Source organism: Dermacentor albipictus, chromosome 1 (genome assembly GCF_038994185.2).
Source record: "Dermacentor albipictus isolate Rhodes 1998 colony chromosome 1, USDA_Dalb.pri_finalv2, whole genome shotgun sequence".
NCBI lineage: Eukaryota > Metazoa > Arthropoda > Arachnida > Ixodida > Ixodidae > Dermacentor > Dermacentor albipictus.
In genome coordinates, this window is record NC_091821.1 from 193468034 (window position 1) to 193493254 (window position 25221).

General features: G+C 44.9%; 1 protein-coding gene across 1 annotated transcript in view; it reads right to left on the reverse strand.

Moving 5' to 3' along the window:
* Positions 1 to 586: 586 nt before the first annotated feature.
* Positions 587 to 25221, reverse strand: part of LOC135897968 (cytoplasmic dynein 2 intermediate chain 2-like) — a 32780-nt gene continuing 8145 nt past the window's right edge. Inside the window, exons 4-11 of the mRNA XM_070534200.1 lie at positions 22950 to 23128; positions 20678 to 20808; positions 17354 to 17507; positions 13304 to 13408; positions 9391 to 9560; positions 8765 to 8967; positions 1816 to 1995; positions 587 to 1068 (exon numbers count right to left, since the gene is read on the reverse strand). Of these exons, the coding sequence (XP_070390301.1) occupies positions 1857 to 1995; positions 8765 to 8967; positions 9391 to 9560; positions 13304 to 13408; positions 17354 to 17507; positions 20678 to 20808; positions 22950 to 23128 (1081 nt within the window). The 3' untranslated portion in view covers positions 587 to 1068; positions 1816 to 1856. The remainder of the gene's footprint in view (positions 1069 to 1815; positions 1996 to 8764; positions 8968 to 9390; positions 9561 to 13303; positions 13409 to 17353; positions 17508 to 20677; positions 20809 to 22949; positions 23129 to 25221) is intronic.

The window sequence follows — 25221 nt, forward strand, 5'->3', positions numbered from 1 at the left end:
CGCACATCACGAGGTCTACATAGTAATCTGAGTATCAAACGCCATTTCTGGAAGGCCTCAAGCGTTCAATTCATCTGCACTACCACGCGCCATTGCACTTCCCGAAGCCATCGTCACGATCCCTGACCGTAACCACTTTAATAATATATGGGGTTTTACGTGCCAAAACCACTTTCTGATTATGAGGCACGCCGTAGTGGGGGACTCCGGAAATTTTGACCACCTGGGGTTCTTTAACGTGCACATAAATCTAAGTACACGGGTGTTTTCGCATTTCGCCCCCATCGAAATGCGGCCGCCGTGGCCGGGATTTGATCCCGCGACCTCGTGCTCAGGACCGTAACCACTTTCGTGAACAACTTAATCTTAATATTGTGCAAGGATTCCACATTCCCTTGTATTGCATACTGAATAGGTCTGTATAGTACATCGATGACACTCCAGTGCTTTGTTTTAGTTGTTGTCTGCTGACATAACTCTGTTTATTGCACCGTGCCCCATCACTATATATGCGTCTTCGGAAGCCCTGTGATGTAGTGTAATGTAATGTAAATGAATGAATGAATGAAGACTGCAGATATTAGAGTTAACTTCTTTACTTTTATTAAGAGTTTAACTTAACTAATTCCGTAGCTTTAGTTAACGGAGCAAAGCTTATTAAATCTTATATCACACACGCGTAAACCACGAGTTTTCAAAGCTTTGGCTCGTGAACGTTAGCGCATGTAAACTTGGAATATATTTCCATGAAACTCGCTTCGTCGCAGGCCTCCTTTGCGACATTGTGACGATGCCCTTCGTAGCTGCAACGAGCAACGCATATAAGGCGCCTCAATGATTGAGGCACCCTAAACGCATACAGCCACGACGTCATCTGGGGCCCAGTGCAGTTCATTCCATTAGTTGGGAGCCCTTTCTTTCGAAATATTTTTCTAGCCGCGTGTGGGGCGAATGTGAAGGATCATCCGTGTACTTCCTTCTTTCATGTCGTTCTCAATGAAACGTCAATCCCGATGAAAGGTGCACCTCCACTCTCGTTTCCGTGAGCGAACAAAGTTCACTGGACGTCTGCGAATATAAATAAAGAAATAGAACATTGAGGTGAAAGGAAACATCCCGGCCCGTGGCCCACTGCAACTAATTTTGCGCGGCTTCGGTCAAAAGAGCCGACGGCATCTCGCTTCCCGCCGCTTTCATGCATACATACGCGCAGACTGATGAGACCAAGTCATACTAAACTGAACTCGGCAGGGACACAGTGCACATTTCCTGCCGAAATGGCGGTTCAAAACCGGCGGGCCGCAAAGCGCAGCGGAGCTGTTAGTTTTTGCCTTGCCGTTCAACATACCCCGACTAGCCGCGTATTAGCTGGACTGAGTGCTCTCTTTACTTCTTAACTGGAATGCCTCAGCTTTCCTCTGGTGTTTGCCAGGACTGCGCAAGAGGCCGATAGCATCCTGCTGGCTGTTACAATATCAACGAGCACGCTGCGAAACGACTTCTTGCCGTGAGCAAACCTAGTTATTCACTGAACTTGCCATTCACTTAAAAAACAGATCCCTGCACCTACCGTCTGTTCTGCCGAAAGACCTTGCTCCATTTCACTAAACTGCTCCTAACGCTCAAAACAACGTAAATTTTTAAAGGATATTTATTAAGTTATTTCATAACCAGCCATAATTATTTTTTTTCTACAGATAGGTTAAATATCTCTCGGTCACATCGCCGTTTATTGGCAAAAATCTTTTCAGCACCTTGGATATGAAGCGCACTAGCCTGCGACACCAGTTAATACCAAACCATACACACACGTACAGCCAATGTTGGATGTTGGCTATCGACCCGAGGAGTGCGGGCTACTCGGATGCAAACGTGCCATTGGCCACATCCCTGATGAGGTCGCTCTGGTTTACTTCGCCTGCCGCCACCAACTTGGAACCCAGCTGCCAGACTTGCGTGTTGCCGGGCCCGCGACTGACGAAGACCAGGTCTGGGCTGCACACGTAAAAACCACGCGAATGCTCACTCCACGGACTCATTTTCAAAGCAAACGTAGTTCTATTTCTTACAACGACACATCTGCCGACGGCACAGTCCGCAAAGAAAGGGAATGTTCGCAGACGCACCTTTCTATGTGCTTGCAGTGATCACAAAGCGAAAGAGTGGTTTTACTCGAGAAGGCAGCGGTTTCGCGAAGCAGAGGGCGCCTTGTTGGCCCCGATTGACGAAGCATGCACGCAAGAGCGTTTCGTAAGAAGAGAGCGCCTCCAGATTGCTTGAGTGTACGTATGATAGCGGAGGTATATAGCGTGTGCCAGTGGTAAACAGCTCTTGTATGATCCAAAAGCTTTGCGAGTTCGGGCCCCTGGTTTTTATGCAGTCTACACGGGAAGTGCATGTGGCGCCGAAGAAACAATAAAACATCTGTGTGACTCCCCAACATATGAAGGGGAAAGGATTGCCCTTCGGAGAGATTTTGGGCGCTTAGATGAAAGGCCGTTCACAGAAGAGAAGATCTTGCGACCGTGGCCACGTCCGTCTACGATGTACAAAACCACAAAAGCGCTGCTGCTGTTCTTCAAATGCACCAGCCTATATGACCGCTTGTGAATGACTCAACGACGAACGTTTGATTGAGTGTGAATCATGCAAAATGTAATACTCTCCTCCTCCTCATCGTTTAGTCCCATTTCCTCCTTTCCTATAGTGCAGGGTAGCGTAGCGGGATCAGCCGGGCTAAGCTTCCTGCCTTCTATTATAACCTCTCTTTCTCTCTCTCTCTCTCTCTCTCTCTCTCTCTCTCTCTCTCTCTCTCTCTATATATATATATATATATATATATATATATATATATATATATATATATATATATATATATATATATATATATATATTATAGACCAGGTGTTTTTCTTTAGAAGTTCCAACATTTTTTTAATATTGCGGGTGGCAGATTCTTACCCTTGGACTATGTTATTCGATGAGCCGGCCATTATTTCTGCGTGAAATCAAAATGCTTAACTAAATAACATAATTACCCTAACTAACCTTTTATTTAATTACTTTACGGCACATATTTAAATGTACGAATTAAATCCGGTGAGTTCTCAAACCGTATCCACTTGAAACGAATTCTCTAGACTGCACCAGTTTCGATATATTAATTTTGAAACTGTCCGACCAAATGCATTGGTATTCCATTTACTTTTGTGCTTCAATACATAAAACAGCCTTTTCTTAAAGTAAATAATTGGAACGCCAATGAATTTCGTCGGACACTTTGAAAATGAATATCTCGAAACTGGTGCAGTCCTTAAATTATGGGGTTTTACGTGCCAAAACCACGATTTGACTATGAGGCAGGCCGTAGTGGGGGACTCCCTAAATGTGAACCACCTGGGGTTCTTTCACGCGCACCTAAATCTAAGTATACGGGTGTGTTCGCATTGCACCCCCATTTAAATGCGGCTGCCGTGGCCGGGATTCGATCCCGCGACCACGTGCTTAGCAGCGCAACACCATAGCCGCTAATCAACCGCGGCGGGTACTGGTGCAGACCAAAGAATTCGTTCCAAGTAGATACGGTTTGTGAACTCACCGGCTATAATTTGTAGATATACACATGAGCCGTAATGTAACCAATTCAAAAGTTAATATGTGTAATTATACTTTAATTATTCAGTTAGGCGTAGAAGTAATGGCCGCCTCATCGAGTAATTTATATCAAGGGTTAGAATTGTGCTACGTGCTACAGGCTATTGTTAATTTTTTTGACCATCTAAAAAATAACTTCTCGCCGCTGGGAGCCGAACCCACAAACAGCACGGGGTCGCGGGTTCGAATCCTGGCAGCCATGCCCGCACTTGGACCTAGGTGCCCGTTAAGGAACCCCAGTTGGCGAAAATTAATCCGGAGCCCGCCACTACGGCGTCGCCCATAGCCCCAGAGTCGCTTTGGGCCGGTAAACCGAGTAATCAGTCAATCGATAAACCAATTGTCTTATACCCTGCGGGGGAAGTTATTGCCAGTCGTTTACAGCCAGTCAAAATCCACCGGTATCTTCACAAAGCAGCGAACAAAGAGATGATATCCTAGTTTTTAACATGATTTAGTTCGCATCGTGTGTGCACAAAGAAATGTCAATCTGAAGAAAGAGGAAGATTAGACTTAGTGAAAGATGCCTCTCGTTACGGACAAGTATTGGTACTGGTAAGTACTGGCAGCTACGCAATATAAAAGCACCACGTGTCGCATTCGAGAAGCGTTTCCGTACGGTAGAACGGTTCGTACGTGCGCGTGCCCCTGAATTGGGATATCGATTATAACATCTGAGCAGACGCTTGGGACATGGAAATAAACTATAGCAAAACAACATTTACGCATATTCGCTCCGGTAGGCGCGAACTTTCCTTCACTTACCACATCGGAAAGCATCCATTAAGTAGTGCAGCTTGTTTCAAATACTTATAGGAGTAAGCATTATGCACACATTGCAATGGCACTCACACATTGATAATGTGTGTTCCAAGGCAAACCAAAAACTATACTTTCTAAAGAAAAAGCTGAAATGCGCTACACGGGAGGTGCAATTAGGAGCCCACAAAACGTTTGTGCGACCAGCCTTGGAGTACGCTTGTATTGTGTGGACTACCGACGCACGGACTCCGTTACGGCCTTGTTAAAATCGTGTGAGCGAGAGTGTGTGGAGGAATGCAGACGTAAACATCGGCTAAAGTTTCTTTTTAGAATCATGAGTCGGCGAAGAAAAATCAACAGGCATGTATATCTGCAACATCTAGGAAGAAGATGCGATCGTCTAAACAACAGAGCTATACAACCTTATTTAACACGCGCGGATGCTTTTCATTTCCCCTTTTTAGGTGACACAATTGAAATGTGGAACAGTGTGTCTTATGCAGTTGTGAGCAATGAAAGATCTACCGATTTCGCAAATGCGTTAGATACTTTTTCTGTGATGATGTTTACTAAATTTTGGTACGAGCATTTATTTGTTGCCTTTTCTTTGCACAATCACTCCTCTTTATTCCTTGGTTTTCTGTTGTTGATCACCAATAGCGTCAGTGAATTTGTATGTTACATAGAATATAATGCTTTATGTATGAATATCATGCATCATGAATTTTGACACATCACCCTCCCTGTAATGACCCCAAGAACGGTTTTGACAGTATCAAATAAATAAATAAATAAATAAATAAATAAATAAATGTAAGGACATCGGCGATGATGTTCGGTCAGTAAGATTTCTTACAAACGAAAGCTTTTGTTAATTAGGCCTGGCGATATACGTAAATTTGAATAGCATTTCTCGCCTAAGAAAAAAAAAGTACACTTTTATTGACTACCTTTTATGGCATTCCCTACCATGCCCACATTGTTCGCCATGATACTTCACCTTCACCCGCCGCGGTGGCTTAGCGGCTGTGGTGTTGCTCTGGTACGCACGAGGTCACGGAATCAAATCCCGGCCGCGCAGGCCGCATTTCGACGGGAGCGAAGGGCAAAAACGCCCGTATTCCGTGCACGGTAAAAATGCCCCCGCTGGTCAAATATAATCCGGAGCCTCCCACTAAGGCGTGCCTCAAAATCAAATCGTGGTTTTGGCACGTAAAACCCCAGAATTCATTCATTCGTACTTCACCTTCACTCCATCTGTCTAGGCCAGTGCGCCACACAACTTCCCTGCAACGCCACATCGATACTTTAAAGCCCTGGCTCATGCTCGTAGAACACAAGATGAGCGCAATACTGACAGCAAATTTATTACAACGAATAACGAACAGTGCCGTCGACGTTTTCAGGGAAAACAAATCATCGACATTCAAGCAGACATAGCGGCTTACATTTGGAATGAATGCCTGCAAAAATCATTAATTAACTGACGAACGTTAGATATCATATGGGCCAACTTTTACAGCGAATCTGTTAGCCTCTAGTTGGTCTGGATTTTTCGTGTCCGCGTGCGCGGTGTTTACACAATAATGCGGGCCAATCCTGGAGACAGTGAACTGAAGCGGGAAGCGCACATTGTGCTGCTTCTCCAAGAGGCATTACATGAATTCATCAGATGACATCATCCCTTAAAGATGTCATCGTGCGACGTTACGTTTGACTTTATGATGTCCTCAGGCGATACTGTCACGTGAGAATGCCGTTATTCTCGTATATTACATGGTCTAGCGTACCTTTCTCCTTACAAATTGTGCAGAGGCCGTCGTTATAGTCCCTCGTTTGAGTTCAGTAGATCCAATATGGTGATGTATAATTGTTTCCCTAGAGGCGCCGCCAAATGCAAGTGTCTTCCGGAGAGAGAGAGACCGATGCGGAGGCGGAAAGATTCTTCTTTCGGCTTTGTAGTGATCTACGATTTCCCTGTGCGTGATGATGTTATCTTTGATCCCGGGAACTGGCTGCTCTAGAGCTGTCCAGTGGTAGAGTGCTCGGGCGAGCTCGTGAGCGGCTTCATTACCCGGGACTTCTTCATGGGCCGGAACCCAAATAAAAGTTATGTCTCTCCTAGGAGGATGTTTGAGTAGAATTTGGAGGGCGTCTTCCGAGATTCTCCCTTGGCTAAAATTTCGAACAGCTAATTGGCTATCGCATAATACGACTCCCGCTTTTGTACCCCCGTAAAAGCGAGCGCTACTGCAACCTCCTCGGCTGTATTTGAATTACAACCTCAAGCAATCATGTCTGCAGCTTGTGTGTAAGTCGTAGTTTACGAATTTTCTGATGCAAATTACTTTGTGTGCACCGACACCTTGAAGTTCCGCGCGAAATTTGTTATGCCACAAGGCTACGGCAAAGCACTGATGGGGTGCACCAGCTGAGGGCCAGGTTTGCCGCGTAGCCGAAACCGTTCTCATTTGAAAAAATCCCTGTCAGTATACTTCCGTATGCGCTTATGCACACCTGCTTGCTCAGGCTGTAGCGCGAGCGTTCAAAATGCAGATTTGAAGCAAATGGTCTCCACCGTAAGACGGCGCTCTGTGGCACAGCTTGCGAAGCGCTCTTGATCTGCCATTTGATTTTTACATGAATACGCTGATTCCGTATAGCACGCCTGTATAGCCTGGCGGATCTGACAGCTGCGATCCTGCTCCCGGCTGGCAGATACAAGACTGATTTTTCCCCCTTTACCCAGCAATCCTCTGCACCACCTGCGACGTTCGTCTTCGTATCGAGACTCCAGCTTCTAAATGCGAATTAGCGTACTGAGCGTTAAATTTGATGATGAGTATCATGTAACAGAAACTCTTAGAGGTGTCAAATAAGATGGGGATTGCCTTCCAATACGGTTGCCTTCAAGTTTATAATATAAAGATATGCAGTAAGCGCAACATTTATGACGTTATTTGAATGAATGAATTCTGGGGTTTTACGTGCCAAAACCACGATTCGATTATGAGCCACGCCGTAGTGGGGCACTCATGAGTAATTCCGACCACCAGGGGATCTTTGCCTCCAACGCACGGAACACGAACGGGTCTCCATCTCGCCCCCATCGAAATGCGGCGGCCGCGGCCGCTTTTTCATCCCGCGATCTTGCGCTTAGCAGCGTAACACCATAACCGCTAAGCCACCGCGTCGGGTAAGGTTAACAAAATTTTGATAATTATATACTTGCTGACTGTATATGTTCTCGAAAATTGTGCCCGCCAAAGCGCATAAACCACCGGTGCAAGCAGCACTTGCGTGGCTAGCACAGCGTTGTTTATTAAAGTTGCTGATAGTTTAACTTTGTGCACCCTGTACAAGTAAATTAGCGCAGCCTGTTTTCAAGCCCGTCCGTAACTCGGTGTCAGAATTGTCCCTGTTGTGCTCTAGTTGCGATTTTTTCAATCGTTTAGTGTATATATTGCAGTGTGGCCTAATTAAATTAAATTATCGGGTTTTACGTGCCAAAACGACTTTCTGATTATGAGGCACGCTGTAGTGGAGGACACCGGAAATTTCGACCACCTGGGGTTCTTTAACGTGCACCTAAATCTAAGCACACGGGTGTTTTTGCATTTCGCCCCCATCGAAATGCGGCTGCCGTGGCCGGGATTCCATCCCGCGACCTTGTGCTGAGCAGCCCAACACCATAGCCACTGAGCAACCACGGCTGGTAAAATAATCAGTGTGGCCTGATACTAGCGTTTCTATTGAAATTAAAAGTACCATTCTGTACTGATCATGCTGATAGGAGCTTCGATCTGCAAAATGTTTTGAGATGGATGCACTACAGTCGAGGCTTTGCCGAGTAACGACGAATTTTCGCTGTAACGGCATTTTGCAAAGGCTGTCTGTCCGATATACTCTATATAATCGTAAGGGCCATTACAGCGAAAACAATATGCTAAGTTCACATTTGCCCAGAGTAAGCACTCGTCCGCATGTGGAAGAACTAGCCGAAAGCGTCGCTGTCAGGTCCAGAAAAAAGTCGGCTCTTTAAAGCGCGACGCAAGAAAAGCTCTAATACGCACGGCTATAGCGAGATTTTATGCCGAATGTGTTCTGGAGCATCCCGCGCGAGGCACCGAAAGCGCTTGGAAGGCAATAAAGACAAACTCCGGCACCTCTGTCTTGTTTCACTATTCTTTCCCTGTTTTCTAACTCAGCCGTTGTTGCATCTCAAAGCACGTCACGGTCAGACCTAAACCGCGGGCAAGGCGGCTCCGGCCATGCGCCTGTCAGAAGGGAAGCTGCCTCGGCGTTCGAGAGAGCGAAACATTTGTAGAGTAGCGATTTATCGCGTTACCTGCGCGCGCAGTACTCGAGGCTAGTGCCAGCGCCACGTTCAGCGCTCAGTGGAAACTCCGCCACGGGAGCTGTGGTGCGACGCAGGTCGTAGAAGTCAAGGCGGCCGTCGCCCTGAAGCGCCGCTAGCAGAGTCGGCTGCGAAGGAGACCAACGGACCCTAATGGCCGCCTCTGGAAGTGGAATGGTCAGCACGGGCTCCAGCTGCGATTAGAGCATGTACCAACTGTTTTCAGTTGCTTCATTTCGGTACGCGACAGTATATTGCACTTCGCATTGGTTCGCAGCGAGCGTCGCACGTTGAACGGACCGCGTAATGTAGGTCCTTTTACGTCAATAAAGCTATAGAATGATTGTCGGTGAGACTTGAGCCAAAATTACTGGATGGCAGTGGGCAACTGTTCATTCCATTTGTATTTTTTTATTTTAGTTATTGCAGTAAGCTGAGACCTTGCAGCGAGGTTCGCAAGAGAAACGAATGTTACAGTTTTCAGCATAATTCGCTTTTGAGATGTTTTGGCCACGCGCTCGCGAGAAATAGTCGCGCAATATGGACAGGCCGAAGAATGTATCCGATACAGAAACCCTCGACAGGCACTCTTCTAGCTTGACGCCATGTAGGATTACCTGCAGCAAGCTGAACACTTTGACTTCTCTGTCCATGCCGCCTGACGCAAACACATTCCTCTCGAAGGGAGACGAGTGGACGTCGAGTGTGTGACCACGGTGGGGAGGGAATCGTGCCACGACTGGACAGCTGTAGGTGCGCTCTAGCGATCCGTGGCCCACGACTAGGGCTGTAACGAAGAAAGAAGGCAACCAGTTGTTCGCGCATGCCTTCCAGAATGTCTGTAACACACAAGGAATGCAAAGTATTCACTTCACAATTTTCGGTCATTGCTTCTCGGGAAACAGAATCAATACAACGTATTTTGTGTCCAAGCTAAGAGCCTGGAGTTCTGGAATATGGAGCTGCTAGAACTGTTGGGATTTTAAAGCGAAGTTTCTTTGCCCCTTCCTTCGACTTTCCCACTGCTGCTGTCTGGCACACCGCGTCGGGGGGTGGTTCAGAACGCATGTATAATGACAGGAGCGTGGCAGAGAGGAAAGGCGACGCGAGAAACTTGCTTCAACCTTTGCACCTCGCCGAATGCGCACAATGCCCTTTCAAATTATAGGCCTATCTCGTTAACGAGCATACCGTGCAAAATGCTGGAACACATAATATCATCGGTAATAATGACGTACCTGGATCAGCACAACTTCTTTTTTTTTTCAAAACCAACACGGGTTCGTGCGCGGTCGTTCCTGAGAGTCACAATTGTTCGAAATCGTAGCCGACCTTCATGACGCTGTTCGTCACCTAGCAAGAATTGACGCCGTCTTCATCGACTTCGCAAAAGCGTTCGACAAGGTTGCTCACACTCGTCTTAAAATGAAACTTGCAAATCTTAATATAAACAGGAATGTCCTGAACTGAATCCTGGACACACGTCATCAATAGCAGAGTGTCAATGCAGAGCTCACCAGAAACTTTTGGATTAACGCAAGAAAAATTTAGATGGGCGGCTGTGCGATTATATGGCGAAAAAATTCAGCAATATATAAGTTGATAGCGTGGGCGGCTGGTAGACTAAAATCTCATTGCAACTTAACGGCCCCTTGGTTTATAAAAAAAAAAAGGCAGCCGTTTGCACAACGTGCCGATGTGCAATAACAAAAGAGAGAGATATAGAGAGTGAGAAAAGAAAATAGAGTTACACAAGTGATGTAGTTCGAACATCGCAGGTGAGATATGCCGGCGATGTTTTCTCACCTGGAAAGCGCGCATTTTATTCGCTTCAGATAAGAGAGTTGGCACTATACCATTTAGGCGTTTTCAAAGCTGATAAAAATATGTGGTGCACTTGCTGGATAAAAAAAAAGTGATGCAAATGACTCCAATGGGGTCGGCGCTTGTTCAAACAAGGGTGCTTGCTCGGTACCATAATGTACTTTTCTGACAAGCAAAGTGACGACGCACGTATTACGCCTAATTTTAGGCCTGTTTTCATCGCTGACAAAGACCAAGTTGAGCGCATGTCTAGTGAAAAGTCGAAAAAACAGCGCTACGAAGATGCGAACTAAAAGAAAAACGTGTACGAAGGACAGGCGCATACATTCAGCAAAGGTATTCAGACAATGTATGGCATGTTCTTCTTTTAGTCCGCGTCTTTGTAGCGCTATTTTTTCTTCAAGTAATTTACACCAACTCACCCACATCGAGCTCCTAATGAAAATAATTTTTTTTAAAATTAATCCAGTTGCCTGTTGCAAAATGTTACAAACAGAAACTTATAAGACATATAGGGATGCTCTACAACCAAACTTGGTAGTTGACAAAAAATTTGCTCGAACCTGCGACTGCCGCTGAACCGGGAGCCGCTGACACCATCTGTGCTAATTAAACTGTTTGAAGCATGGGCAGGACGAGGTAAAGAAAAAGAACTCGAAGCAAAGTAAGGTCAAACAATGTGTTTACCAAAAAGAGTGCATACATTCAGCAAATATATTCAGACACTGTATTGACATTTTATACATAAAGCACTCTTACCCTTGTTGTTTTCCGATTGACTAATTCTGTCGAAATATACTTAATATATTTATAATCAGACTGCTGCCCGGGTGAGAAATTTAAACCTTTATTTTCCGAAGACTTCATTCGGCCTACGCAGAGATCTGCTGGCTTGTCTGATGTAGTCTACAAGGCGCGCCCCTCTATTGGGTTGACGACGTAGCAATTTCTTTGGACGTAAGCCGTCATAGCGTGCTGTGTGCCATACATCTGCCAAGCCGGCGTAGCAGAAATGTGCCATTTTGATGTCATTGGCCAGCATTTGCTTGTTCAGTATTGGCTTATATATGCTATATACCATATACTCCCATACACATGTATCATTTCTTGTGCAGCCTCCGTCATTCATAAGATTGCATCACTTGCTGGTACCTTCAGCTTGGGGGTTTTACGTGCCAAAACCACTTTCTGATTATGAGGCACGCCGTAGTGGAGGACTCCGGAAATTTAGACCACCTGGGGTTCTTTAACGTGCACCTAAATCTAAGTACACGGGTGTTCTCGCATTTCGCCCCCATCGAAATGCGGCCGCCGTGGCCGGGATTCGATCCCGCGACCTCGTGCTGTTACGAACTTGTACCGCTGCACCACTATTACGACTTTGTGGTCCCGTAGCGCTCGTCACCCGTTTCGTGACAGAGCGTTGGTAGCGAAGACTCCGAGCCTGGCGTCGATGAGCATAACAAAAGGGACTTTATACATTATATACAGGTTATTGTACAGGACAAGATCGGATCGGCACTGGGGCCGAGAGCTCACACAAACGCGACTGTTCCCGCACGACGGCGTCCGGCGAAAACGCGTGACACATCTCACCCCAGTCGGGAGCGACACTGTCTCCCGGTGGGTCGGCGGATCCTGTTTTCGAGGCGGCCTCCTCGCCGCTTTATAATCCCCGAGAACCATTGTCACTCAAACGGCCCAATACAAAGTCAGCACACGACGGTCGTCCGAGGGGTCCAACCAGCGACCGCGCTGGCCACCCGGTTCAAAGTTCGCGCGCGCGGAGACCTCCATGCAAAAGGAGGTGCGGCGCCGGGCTGTCTGGCACACGCTGACACGTCTAAACACGTCGCCTGCCGATGCTTCTCCCGCAGGACACCGCTGCCTGACGGCTCAGCACCTTGACTTGTGAAGGGAGAATTAGGGCGCTCGCAGGACAGATTCTGCATCTTGCAGATTCGGAATCCGGGCTTGTGGTAATGGCACAACAGTGCTCAGCAGCCTAACACCATAGCCACTGAGCAACCACGGCGGGGGCTGGTACCTTCGCTGCTTACTATCACAAGGCACCAGCGCTTTATATCGTTCCTGGATGAGAATCACTTTGAAAATCTAGGCACTAGTTTTAGAAACCTTAACGACTTGCACCGCGTCACCGCCAGGTGGTGCGTCACCAGACAGGCGACACAAGGTAGCGTATTTGAGAAAACTTCAGTCTCTGCGCGGTGTAGCCTTAACCAGAAAAATCAATCTCTTTAGCTGCACAGTTCAACCAGTTCATCGGCACTTTTCTTTCATGTTTGCGGCCCAGGTCCGCAGCGGCATTAATTTCCTTCCATATTTGTTGCAATTTGCAAGAAAGCTGCAGGAGGGTTAGCCACAGCATGTCTCCTCGCTAAAAAAATTTCAAATAAAAAATTTGTAAGAAGAAAACTAGATGAAAAAGGAAGGACGGAAGGAGAAAAAGAAAAGCGAAAGAAAGCCGTTATATACAACACATACCCTATATAAGTACGTTTTATCGTTATTTTCACATCGCATCCGCAAACACTGAGCGCTGGCGGCAGATGTGGCTCATGCGAAATGAGCTTGCGCCGGCCGCTTACAACAACATAGCTCTCTCAGAGATCACAGCGCTGAACATTGCTGCGCCCGGAGGCATCGCACGGGAATGGTATACAAGCTGTATGCGAAAAGTCTTACATGCTATCGGCCGCGAAAGACTGAGCGACCCTTGGAGAACTCCGCCTCCTTCAGTTCCCATCACGAAGACGGCGTCGTCGAAATGGTTCTTGGCAAGTGACGTCACTGAAAGAGAAACGAGGGAGAATGAGCGAGTGCTCTTCGCTAGATGCAAAGTAGCAGCTGCCGTCGTCTCGCCCGTCTGAAAGGTTCGGCAAAGAATTCCCTGCAAGGAGGCCCCTATTGCTCCCTTCCGAGCACCGACTTGGGTCGCGCAGCGCGCTTACTGGAGGCCCTGTCCAACTTGTTTTCTCCGCGGACGCGAGTTTCCCAACATGACGTTGACGGAAACAGACGGGCGGCGGTGCTAAATGCAGTCTGGCGGCAGAAGGCAGTTTACGTGGCTTGTTTTTCTTAATCCACTGTACCGCTACCCGCAGCTCTGTCGGATTAGTCGACTACGCGTCCGCCCCACCTCGCTGTTGAAGCTCGGTGCCCGGCAGGCGCCAGCCTCCTGATAGTTGGCCTCGCTCGCCTTGACCCTTGCGCTCTGCTTGGCGGCGGGCACGCGAAGCTGTATACCGGCCGCAATTCTCAGGGCTTGGCACGAGTGGAGAAAGACTCACGGTATAATTATGTAACTGAAAAAATACAAAATCAACTACGTTGTGATCTGTTACTTAACTAACACTGTGTCGTTATAAACTTTAGGGGAAGCTTTAGCTCGGGCCCAACTCCGACGCGGCCTATTCAAATACATGTAAAACGCAAAAACGCTTTTCTGAGATAACCCCTGGACCGATTTTAATGAAATTCGCTAAATTTGAGAGAGAAAGTTAAATGCTAGTGACTGTTGGAAGCGGAATTTCGATTTAGGGCATGCATCTTGTCAAAAAGATTTTCAAGAATTCGAGAGTTTTACAAAGATAGAAACACGAAGTTTACAAATTAATAGCTCTGCATCAAGAACGGATATCACGGTTCTGTAAACGGCATCCATTAGATCATTGAAAGCGGAGAAATCCTATATGACATTTTATATCTTACGTGAACTTGTTACGTTGTACACAAGGGTTCTGAAAAAGCTGTATTTCAATATTACTAAATTTCTTGACTTTCAAGTGTAACATATAAGTTTATTTTTCCGCTTTAGATGCACTATTAGTTGCAATTTACAAAGTTGTTATGACATTTTTCATTGCTGAGTTACATAGTTGCAAACCTGATAGTTTGTTCTTCTGAAAATTCTTTATTTTTGCCAAAGAATTCGCGGCCTAAATAAAAAATTCGAAACCAACAGTCACTAGAATATATGTTTGTCTTCTAAATGCAACAAACCTCGCCAAATTTGGTGCAGTGGTTGTCGAGAAAAACGAATTCTCCTTTTACGTGTATTTAGATAGGACCGCCCGAGTTAAAGCTGCATGACGCAGTGAGCGGAGAGTTGGTGCCATGTCACTAGAAATCTTGATCGCTCAAGTCTCTTCTTTAAGGCAATCTGTCAATGATTTGGCGATGTAAAAGAAAAAAAAAACAAAGAAATGCTGGCACGTGCTCCACCATGAGCTATGAATGAATGAAGAAAATCGAGATGTGGGAAGAGAGAAATGGATGCCAACGGGATGAAAGAGCAATGGCAAGAAAATAAAGAAAATAACGGAGAGGGGACTAAAGAAAACTGAGTACTGACTGTAAACAATGGTAGAAGAAAGCTTGTAGGGAAAGGTCGCCCTATTTTGCGTTTGAGTCCTAATTTCTAGCCCCATTTTCCAACTTCGATCCTCTTTCTTTTTTTGGCCGTCACGAAAGGGAGCAAGCGATCATGCGCTGCCACACTCGTGTTTACTTAGTAGAACATGAATACACATGGGCCTCTGAGCATGCTTCATCAAATTTCGGTGCCGCATATTTCACTGTTTGTGGTTTAATTTTTGCCGTGGTTCCAAATGTGTCAGTGATCCGGTCGCGTTTATCCCTTGATAAACTGTGCAATAAGCTCTCTCTAATCGGTTTTCTTTTTTTTCTTTTTTTTTTCTTATCACGTTTTCAAAGCCTTTTTTTTTCTTGCTCCTCTCGTTTTTCATTCTTCTTTCTATGCACTATATTTTTAATAGTATTTCACTACAGCATAATCTCGACAAACGGAAACTGCTTAAACAGAATTGCCATTTAAGCGGACTAACATCTCTCATGGTTGCTTTTGTATTCGAACAAAGCAAAAAAACAACTTTCGTAAAACAGCACCAGAATGTTTGGAACTCCCTTTCAGCGGAACTGCAGAATCCAGTTATGATATATATATATATATATATATATATATATATATATATATATGTATGAAGCAAGGCAATGAAGCGAGGAAAGGACCGCAAAGTGACTTGCAAAAAGAAAAAGAAAGGAAACGCTGTTATACGGCTATCGGAGCGCGGCCTACCTCCGTTCTAGTTAGAGGATGCAGACTTGGTGCATTCATTAACCGTATATAGTTTGGTCTATCTGTATCGACAGCGCCACGATGATCAATGTAGATATTGACCAGGTTGCATTCAAGCATATGTGAGTGCAGCAACACGTCTGGCAACCTTTTTTTTCTTTTCTTTTTTTCTACAGCGAAGCTGTATACCTTTACCGTCCAAGGAAATTTTCGTGTCGTTGTTGGCGTGATAAGCAAAGAAAACTCCCCATACGAGGGCCGATCCCGAAGATAGTGCAATGCCGGGCCAACCCGCGGCAGAGGTGAAGCACGTGTTAAGCACTATCCATACGTGGGCCGATCCCGAAGATATATATATATATATATATATATAGTGCAATGCCGGGCCGACCCGCGGCGGAGGTGCAGTTCGCCATTATGGGGCCCACATACACAGCTTCGCTGGTCATCCTTCTTCACAGAGTGTAAGGGCACTGAGATTTTTTTCTTGTGCGATTCTTTTTATTGCTACTTGGAGAATATTTAAGTAAGTCACTTAACTTTGGCGGATCCGTTATCTTGGGTTTGCGTTTACATGGACACTAGGTGATCCCTGCTGAGGCCAAATTATTGGTCGGCGACTGTACCGACACAGAGAAAGGAGGAAGGCGATGCACACGAGCACGCGGAAGCTGCTATTACTTCCCCCAGAATTTATTTGTAGCACTTCACTGACTTCACAGGTGCCTCATGCTGCGCAGCTTACTTAATGTGGCACTCTTCTTGTGACCAGCTGAACACGTAAGTACCGCTAAAAGCATATACGGTCTCTGGTCTCTGCTAAGGCATTCTTAATGGCAACGTATACGTTCAGAGAGGTACTTTTTCTCTCTCGTAAAATAATACAGGAAAGTCGCGTTATTTCCGAAAACTCGGAAGGCTATTTTTTTCCCCTTTTCCTTCGAAGTAGGCGGACATCGTGACCATGAGCATTACGAACGAGGCTCTCGATCCAAACAGTAGCCGAAAATGAGGAAGAATTTCATATTCGTAAGTGAAATGTTACTAAGAACACTCGAGGGTGCCGCTCCAGTGCTGTTAGCAAATAATAGCAAAACGTTCGGGAAAATAAGGAGCACGAAAGTGGTCGCAGCTGACTAGGAGAATGCAGTCACCACTGCAAAACCGCCATAGTTCGCATATAAAGCCGGTGATGATCACCTCTCAGTTCTTTGTAATACATACAACTCTGTGGTCTGTACGCATACAGAGCCTGCAATGTCAAGCAACACACGCTGCTGAGCACACGAATTAAAGAGCATGTTTCCCACAGAATACGAGAAACAAGTGTTCGTCCAAGGCATTGCAGTAAGCTTACACGTCCCCCTGACGGAAGATATAAATAACAAGTATAATACAGATTGATGATGCTAAGTTTCTGAGAGACACAGAGACGGAGGTAATAAGACACGGCAACTTGTGTTCAGTGACATTTTCGGATAATCGGCTTTCAGCGCTTTTAATTACGCGGTAGTCATGGTAACAGGAAATATATATGAGTACGTCTGTGCTGTTACTTCTTGTTTTGCGACAACGACATCCGGTTGGGCACATTGTAAGCTCAAAACACTTGGTAAATGAAGAAACCCATGACTTACCTCCGACATGTGTTCCGCTTCCTCCGCTTGGAACCTGCTTGTGGAGTCGTACGTTTTCTGCTAGCAGTAAGAAGTAGTTGACGACTTCAAGGTTGCTCTTTCGAGTATCATGTCTCCATTGGATAACCATGCCGTCTAAACCACAGCTTAGCAGCTTGAAAGGAGCCACAAGAAATAATTGTGACAATTCGTCGTTGGATGAGCGCATCGCATTTCTTTTACGTGTACACTTATAGCAAAGAATGGACACCCGACACAAATAATTTCAAGCCACTTCCTTTTCTGCAGTCATCATCATCATCATCATCATCATCATGAGCCTGTTTTATGTCCACTGCAGGACGAAGGCCTCTCCCTGTGATCTCCAATTACCCCTGTCCTGCGCCAACCGATTCCACCTAGCGCCCGCGAATTTCCTAATTTCATCGCTCCACCTTGTCTTCTGCCATCCTCCACTGCGTTTCCCTTCTCTTGCTAACCATTCTGTAACCCTAATGGTTGAACGGTTATCTAACTGGCGTATTACATGACCTCCCCAGCTCCATTTCTTTCTCTTGTCAATTAGAATACAGGCTATACCCGCTTGCTCTGATCCAAACCGCTCTCTTTCTGTCTCTTAACGTTATGCCTAGCAATCTTCGTTCTATCGCTCTTTGCGCGTCCTTAACTTGTTCTCAAGCTTCTCCGTCAGTCTCCAAGTCTCTGCCCCATATGTCTGCACTCGTAAATTTCACTGGTTGTACACCTTCATTTTCAATGATAATGGTAAGCTTCCAGCCAGGAGCTGGCAATGTCTGTATGCAATCCAACGCATTTTTATTCTTCTATTGATTTCCTTCTCATGATCAGGGTTCCCTGTGATTAATTGGCCTAGGTAAACATACTCCTTCACCGACTCTAGAGGCTGACTGGCAATCTTGAATTCTTGTTCTCTTGCCCGGCTATTCATCATTATCTTTGTCTTGTGCATAATAATCTTCAACCCCACTCTCACATTCTCTCTGTTAAGGTCCTCAATCATTTGTTGTAATTCGTCTTCATTGTTGCTCGATAGAACAATGTCATCGGCAAACCGAAGGTTGCTGAGATATTCGCCGTCGATCCTTACTCCTAAGCCTCCCAGTTTAATAGTCTGAATATTTCTTCCAAGCACGCAGTGTATAGCTTAGGAGAGATAGTGTGTCCCTGTCTGATCCCTTTCTTTTTATGTATCTGCCTGCTTTTTTTGTTTAGAATTAAGGTAGCTGTAGAACCTCTGCAGATATTTTCCAAGGTATTTACGTAAGCGGTCTGTACTCCTTGATTACGTAATTCCTTTATGACTGTTAGTATCCCTACTAAATCAAATGCATTTTCGTAATCTATGAAAGCCCTATACAGAGGCTTATTGTACTCTGCAGATTTCTCGATAACCTGATTGATGACATGGATGTGATCCATCGTAGAGTATCCCTTCCTGAAGCCAGCCTGTTCCCTTGATTGACTAAAGTCCGTGTTGCCCTTATTCTATTGGAGATTATTTTGCTAAATATTTTATATAATACTGGGAGTAAGCTAATGGACCTATAATTTTTCAATTCTTTAACACCTCCCTTTTTGTGGATTAGTATAATGTTTGCATTCTTCCAGTTTTCTGGAACCCTTGCAGTCGATAGACACATCGTATAAGGTGCCGCCAGTTTCCTAAGCTGTATGTCTGCTCCATCTTTGATTAAAATCGACTGTTATTCTATCTTCTCCTGTCACTCTTCCTCGTTTCATGTCTTGCAAGGCCTTTCTGACCTCATCGCTAGTTATAGGAGGAGTTCCTGTATCCTGTTCATTACTGTTTCTAATTGAGGTATCCTGACTCCTCTGGGTACTGCACAGGTCAGTATATTATCCCGCTGCTTGTATTTTACCTTCAAGATTGCTGATGATATTACCCTACCTATCTTTGAGTTCATACATCATGGTTTGTCCTATGCCAAGTTTCCTTCCCCCTGATTTTAGGCTGCGTCCATATTTTACGGCTTCTTCAGTCTTGCTCACGTTATAGTTTTGAATATCCCTTATTTTCGCCTTGTTAATGAGTTTTGACAGTTCCGAGAATTCTATCTTATCTCTTGAGTTGGACACTTTCATACTTTGTCGTTTCTTTATTAGGCCATTAGTTACTTGGGAGAACTTGCCTACTGGTTGCCTTGGTGCCTTGCCTCCCACTTCAATTGCTGCCTCTGAAGCCAGCCTAGTTACGGTTTCTTTCATCATCTCTATGTCATCTTCATCTCTCTGTTCTTAGGCTGCATATTTGTTTGTAAGTACCAGTCTGAATTTGTCTGCTTTTACCCTTACTGCCTCTATAGGTTGACCTGTTTCTTCTTGAGCAATTTTACTCTTTCTCTCTTCAAATTTAGGTGTATCCTAGCCCTCACTAACCTTTGATAACTGCACTTTACCCTACCTTATAACACCCCTACATCCTGCACTATGCTGGGATCAGCAGAAAGTATGACATCAATTTCATTTCGTGTTTCACCATTAGGGCCTTTCCAGGTCCACTTTCTGTTGCTACGCTTTCTGAAAAAGGTTGTCATTATTTGAAGTTTATTCCTTTCTGTGAATTCGACCACGCATCTCTCCTCTAGCGTTCTTAGAATAAACACCGTAGTTGCCAATTGCTTGTTCACCAGCCTGCTTTTTCCCCACTTTTGCATTAAGTCGCCCATTACTACAGTATACTTGCAATCTCGAGTGCATTTGTACTCTCCAATGCAGCTGAAGCTGACATACAGCAAATAATTTTGTCTTCCGAAAAGCAAGATCGCTGTAGTCCTTGACTAAAGCGTGAACGACTGCGTGTGTTTCCTTGTGAAACCACAAGATATGATAATGCTTCAAAGAATTGACTTTCAGCATTCGTGTAATAGTCAGTTCTCTAAACAAAACAAAAACTGAAAGGTGTCGTTTCTTTAGCTGACATCATTCAAGAGCCCGAGGCACACCTGAAAGAGCAAAACCACTTTCCTGCTTTCCTCTCTGCAACCTACCTGCTTTTTGGCAAGGATATTTAATGTGCGCCGATAACTGCGCAGTATACATGCTCCCAGCTAGGAACCATGAGAGGTTATACGTGGCGCATGAAATACGTGGCGCACTGAAGAACGTGTGGTGGTGGGCGCAACCTAGTTTGCCTATATCATCACGGATATGTAACGACTGTTGCGAGCATCAGCCTCGCTTTCAGTCTTGCGCGATTTGACATTTCAATTGACGATCATGGATTTTCTAAAATCTTCTGCAAAATAAACAGATATCAATTGTATCTTCCTCCTGACAACTTACAAAGTTCGAATCTTCAGTGTTTCCGATCCACTCAACGCATTTCACCAAATCTCGGTGATTGTCATGCATGACATTTGGGGATGAAGCCCACTGGTCACTTGTATTCTGCATGTCCCAGATCATGATGTCTCCTGCACGATGAGTAGTCGATATTATTCACTAGTAGAAGAATACGCCAGGATATAATAAAAGCAAGAGGAGTGTTGGAGGACATAAGAACACCTCTAACAGTTCTTTGCGCTGTTCGCCATGTTGATCACAAATCAATTACCCTGATTTCACTCGTGTGGAGCGAGAACTTCTCCGGGACAGCGGGCATAATACCAATCTCTGGTCGTACTTTAATTACGCATCGGGTGTGTTAATTTAGCACGTGACCTGCACCAACGTGCAGTAAAATGCTCGTCTTTATGAACATTTTATCTACTTCCGAACCTCTGACAAAACGTTACGTTTGCGCAATGATTGGATAATCGCGCTCTCATAAGTTCGGCGAAATTATTCCCAGATGCTATCAGAACGCCCAGAAATGAAGAAAAGCCGTTACGCAGCGACGTGCGCGGTATGCTATTTTTTCGCGACGAGACATGCAGGCACGCTTACGCTGCCACTTCTGAACCACATAGTGGGATGTGCGATATGTTCTGCTTTCATTCAATATACCCGGTGTGTATGGCATGCAAACATATCTCACACACTTTAAGAAAAAAAGGACTAAAAGGGGTAGGGAGGTTAGTCCTTTTGGGGACTAATTGACATGGGATGAACTGTTACTCCCCATGCATTTACTCCTTCGAGGACTAACAGTTGCCCTTTTCCGATGCTCCTCAATGGAGTAACGGTCATTCTTTCCGATGCTCCGCAAAGGTGAAAATAATGAAATTAGGCATTTATACCCCGATAAAAAATTACTGAGCTGAAAAAAAAAGGTGCCTGAAAGTAGGATTCGAACTCATGTCTCCTCCTTCACAAATTATGCACTCTAACCACTTCACCACGGTGGTCTTTTTTTTTTATTACCGGCTTGGCAAAAGCAGATACATTGTGAGTATTACATGGCCATAAAAAACAACTAGTCAATGCCGGATCAGTGTGGTGTGATAAGAACGATGTAGGCTAGTCACTTTGTCCAAAGCACTTAGCCAATCAGGAGGGTCTGTACACAGTCCACTGTGTACACTGTACACAGTGTACACAGTGTATGTACACTGTACATACACTGTCCCTCTGTACACAGAAAAATTCGCGTATATATAACACACTTTCAATGAAATATTCATGTGCTGGGGCCTGAACAATGCGCTCATGTCTAATATCCATACGCGTTCGCCACACACTGTGCATGCACAGAAGCATTAACAGATCGACAGGCACTCCCTCTGGTTCCGCGCATGGCAGGAAGCGTATTCCGAAAGCACTTAACGGCAATTCCTTTTTAAGGCTACGTTTTAGAATATCCCACAAAAATAATGCGTCATGACAGTCCAAAAAGATATGCTCAATCGTCTCCGGTTTTTTGCATATAAAGCAATTCACAGACCAAGGTACAAAAATGCCTTTGCTTTGCAGCCACGGTTTCACTGGGAGCGTGCCTGTATGTAGTTGAAAAAAGAAAGATTTAACAGAAGCTCTTACCGGCATTCGTTTAACTCTCTTAAGAACATCTCGTTCTGAACCTAAAACAAATATTGTACGATACAACGGTACAGGCAAGAATACATCAACAAGATCTTTGTACAACTTCTTACTAGTAACAACGGCCAGATATTCACTGGAAAATCTTGCTTTTAGTGTTCGGAAAGACGCGACCACTTCACGCAAAAAAGCACTTAAAGGCATGGTGGTCGGTAGTTCAATAAAGAGTGCACGGACTTTGAACTATTCACGATTTATAGACAATACTGTTTTCACTGGATCGCTCCATGACACGGACGAAAACAGCGAAGTGCATCGAGGGTAACTGTTGTCGTTCGTCCTCCCGTTGCTCTCTTTCCGACCAGGGACTAAACACTTACTTTCCGAAATTTGCACACGACATGCATATTCATGCACTTAGTCCTTTGAGCGACGAAAGCGCCCTTTTTAGGACTAACGGCCCAGTTACTCCCGTTTTCCCCGGGATTTTTCTTAGAGTGCATCCCACGGTGTCGACTGCATTAAAACGCCTTTTATCGCAGCTCATGTGAATCGAACCAGGTAATAGCGTCTCTTGCACGAGATAGGATGCGGAAAGTGGAGGCATAGCAATGCAGGCGTACGTCTGCTTACTTACCGTGCACTGTGCCTGCAACCAAAACTGACGCCCTTTGTGGGTGAAAAGCGACGGAGGTGACGCAGGTGTCCGTGGGGAGGAAACCGCCGGTCTGGTTGAAAGTGTGTGAGCGGTGGGGATTCCAGAGAAACACCCCGGCTTCGTGTGTGCACCACTCATCGTGATTGGCAACTCCACACGTGCTACAAGTTATTGTCAAGGAGGACGCCAATGAATGCGTTTGCAGAGATTACTGGTAGTAGCGATATGTGACATGGCGTACAATGCCATGGCAAGGCGCGTAGTGTACATATCGGATTCACGAGACGCAAGATGTCATATCATAACCAAAATCACAATCAACCCCGCATCATGCGGCTCTTGCAACACCAAATAATTTTGCACTACCGAGGTTCTTTTTTTTTTTTTGACGATTCCACTCACATATATACTATGCGCAACACATGTAATGCGGTCATGGCCGGAGTTATCTAGTCGATCTGCCCTGAACTGTGAACATTCGTAAAAAAAGTTGAACTGAAAGACAAGCATCATTCTTTCGAAACATGTACTCTCAAATAAACGTCCTCTTGTTTGACGCCACTGAACTAGTTTTGTCATTTACATCACCTTCTTAATGAACACAGCAGAGCGCTTGGCCAGTGTCCTGCGCTAGAAAAGACACAAGCGCTGGGCGGACACTGGAATGGAGAGCAAAATAATGCCTGTCGCACTGGTTGCGCAATCCAGCATGCAATGGAGGGTTTCGGTCGGCAATCTATACAAGTCCGTCATAGTATGTTAGGGGGAAAAAGTTGGGCTTCCTGGAACAACACACACCAATTTCCTTCCTCTCGAAGCTTACAAAACAACAAACTCGTACAGAAACATCTGTGCTGCTCGAGACGTTTATATAACCACGTCTCGCAGGCGCAGACGCTTGCATATGCATAGCAAAGGTCACGTCTGAATTTCGGTGCGTTCTGTCGCTTATGCACCTTGACGTGAAAGTTATACCTGAGCATCAAACAGTTTTGAAACACTCCGATTAAGCATGTCCTGGCTAAGCTACGAAGAACCCAGAACCAAATTTAGGAAGCGTTTCGTTTGTAACTGATCTTTGCCATTGGTAGGCAGCTTTCGCTATAGTGATATGTCCAGCGTCAGGATTGGCTATTCAATTCAATCATACGAACAATTCCAGAGAAAACTTTTTGTGAATACGGGCCCCGGTTCATATTCTCTTGAAGTAGACAATATTGGTTCTACAAGCTAAGCTTGTAGAAGAGGTGCGCTCTGTCGGCACACGTTTTTACTGATGAAGCATGAAATCTCAAGTGCGTTGTTTTAGACTGAGACAATGAAAATTCCGAACTTTTTCTGCACCGATTGGTAGCCGTCACACTTGATAAGCACACAAGGCATTATCATTTCTTTGTCTTCCTCAGTTACTTAAAATTTATATGAGGCTGGTTCATTCAAGGGCTTAATTTTCTTTCTTTCTTTCTTTCTTTCTTTCTTTCTTTCTTTCTTTCTTTCTTTCTTTCTTTCTTTCTTTCTTTCTTATTAGATGTAAAATGTGGCCACTGACGATTCCACCGATATTTGCGGAGGAACACATTTTTTTTTCTCGGAGGCTTACTGAAATCTGTGGTTTTCCCCTCCGGGTTTCATACTGAATGAGAACAATTATGTTAGAGGCACAAAGGAAAAATGACGATACACGTTGTTTATATGTTTAAATCGTTTGAAATTAATAGAGACTAAGGATACCAGGAAAAAAATGCATGGACTCCTATTTAGCGTCAGTGCGCTTTACACTTGTCTTAAATGTACGGGAGCGTGGGATGCGCGTCGAGTGAGACTATTTTCTGTGAATGATATTAAACATCCTTTTACAACATCCGATGACGTCAGCACAGTATTAGCAAGGCTGGGGAACACATTGTGACGCGAAACCAAGCGACACAATGGATATGCCTTGAGGTGTTCATTTCAAGTCCGCGCGGTTAGATCTTATTTAATTCTGCGAGATCGTACGCCGGCGTTCAAAAAGAAAAAAATCATTTATAATTAGCAACTAAATCACAAAAGACATTCGCAATCACAATCACTGATACATAGAACTACTGGTACGTTTGGTTGACTTTTGTTTTTTGCCAGGTAAATTACGCTAATTTTTTTCCGCAAGTTCCCGCACAAAAATTTTCGCATTGCTTTTGCTGACGTCAAAGAGATCGGTTCTTTTAATATCATCTGCACAATGAGCAGAACAGCGCCATATTCTTCAGAA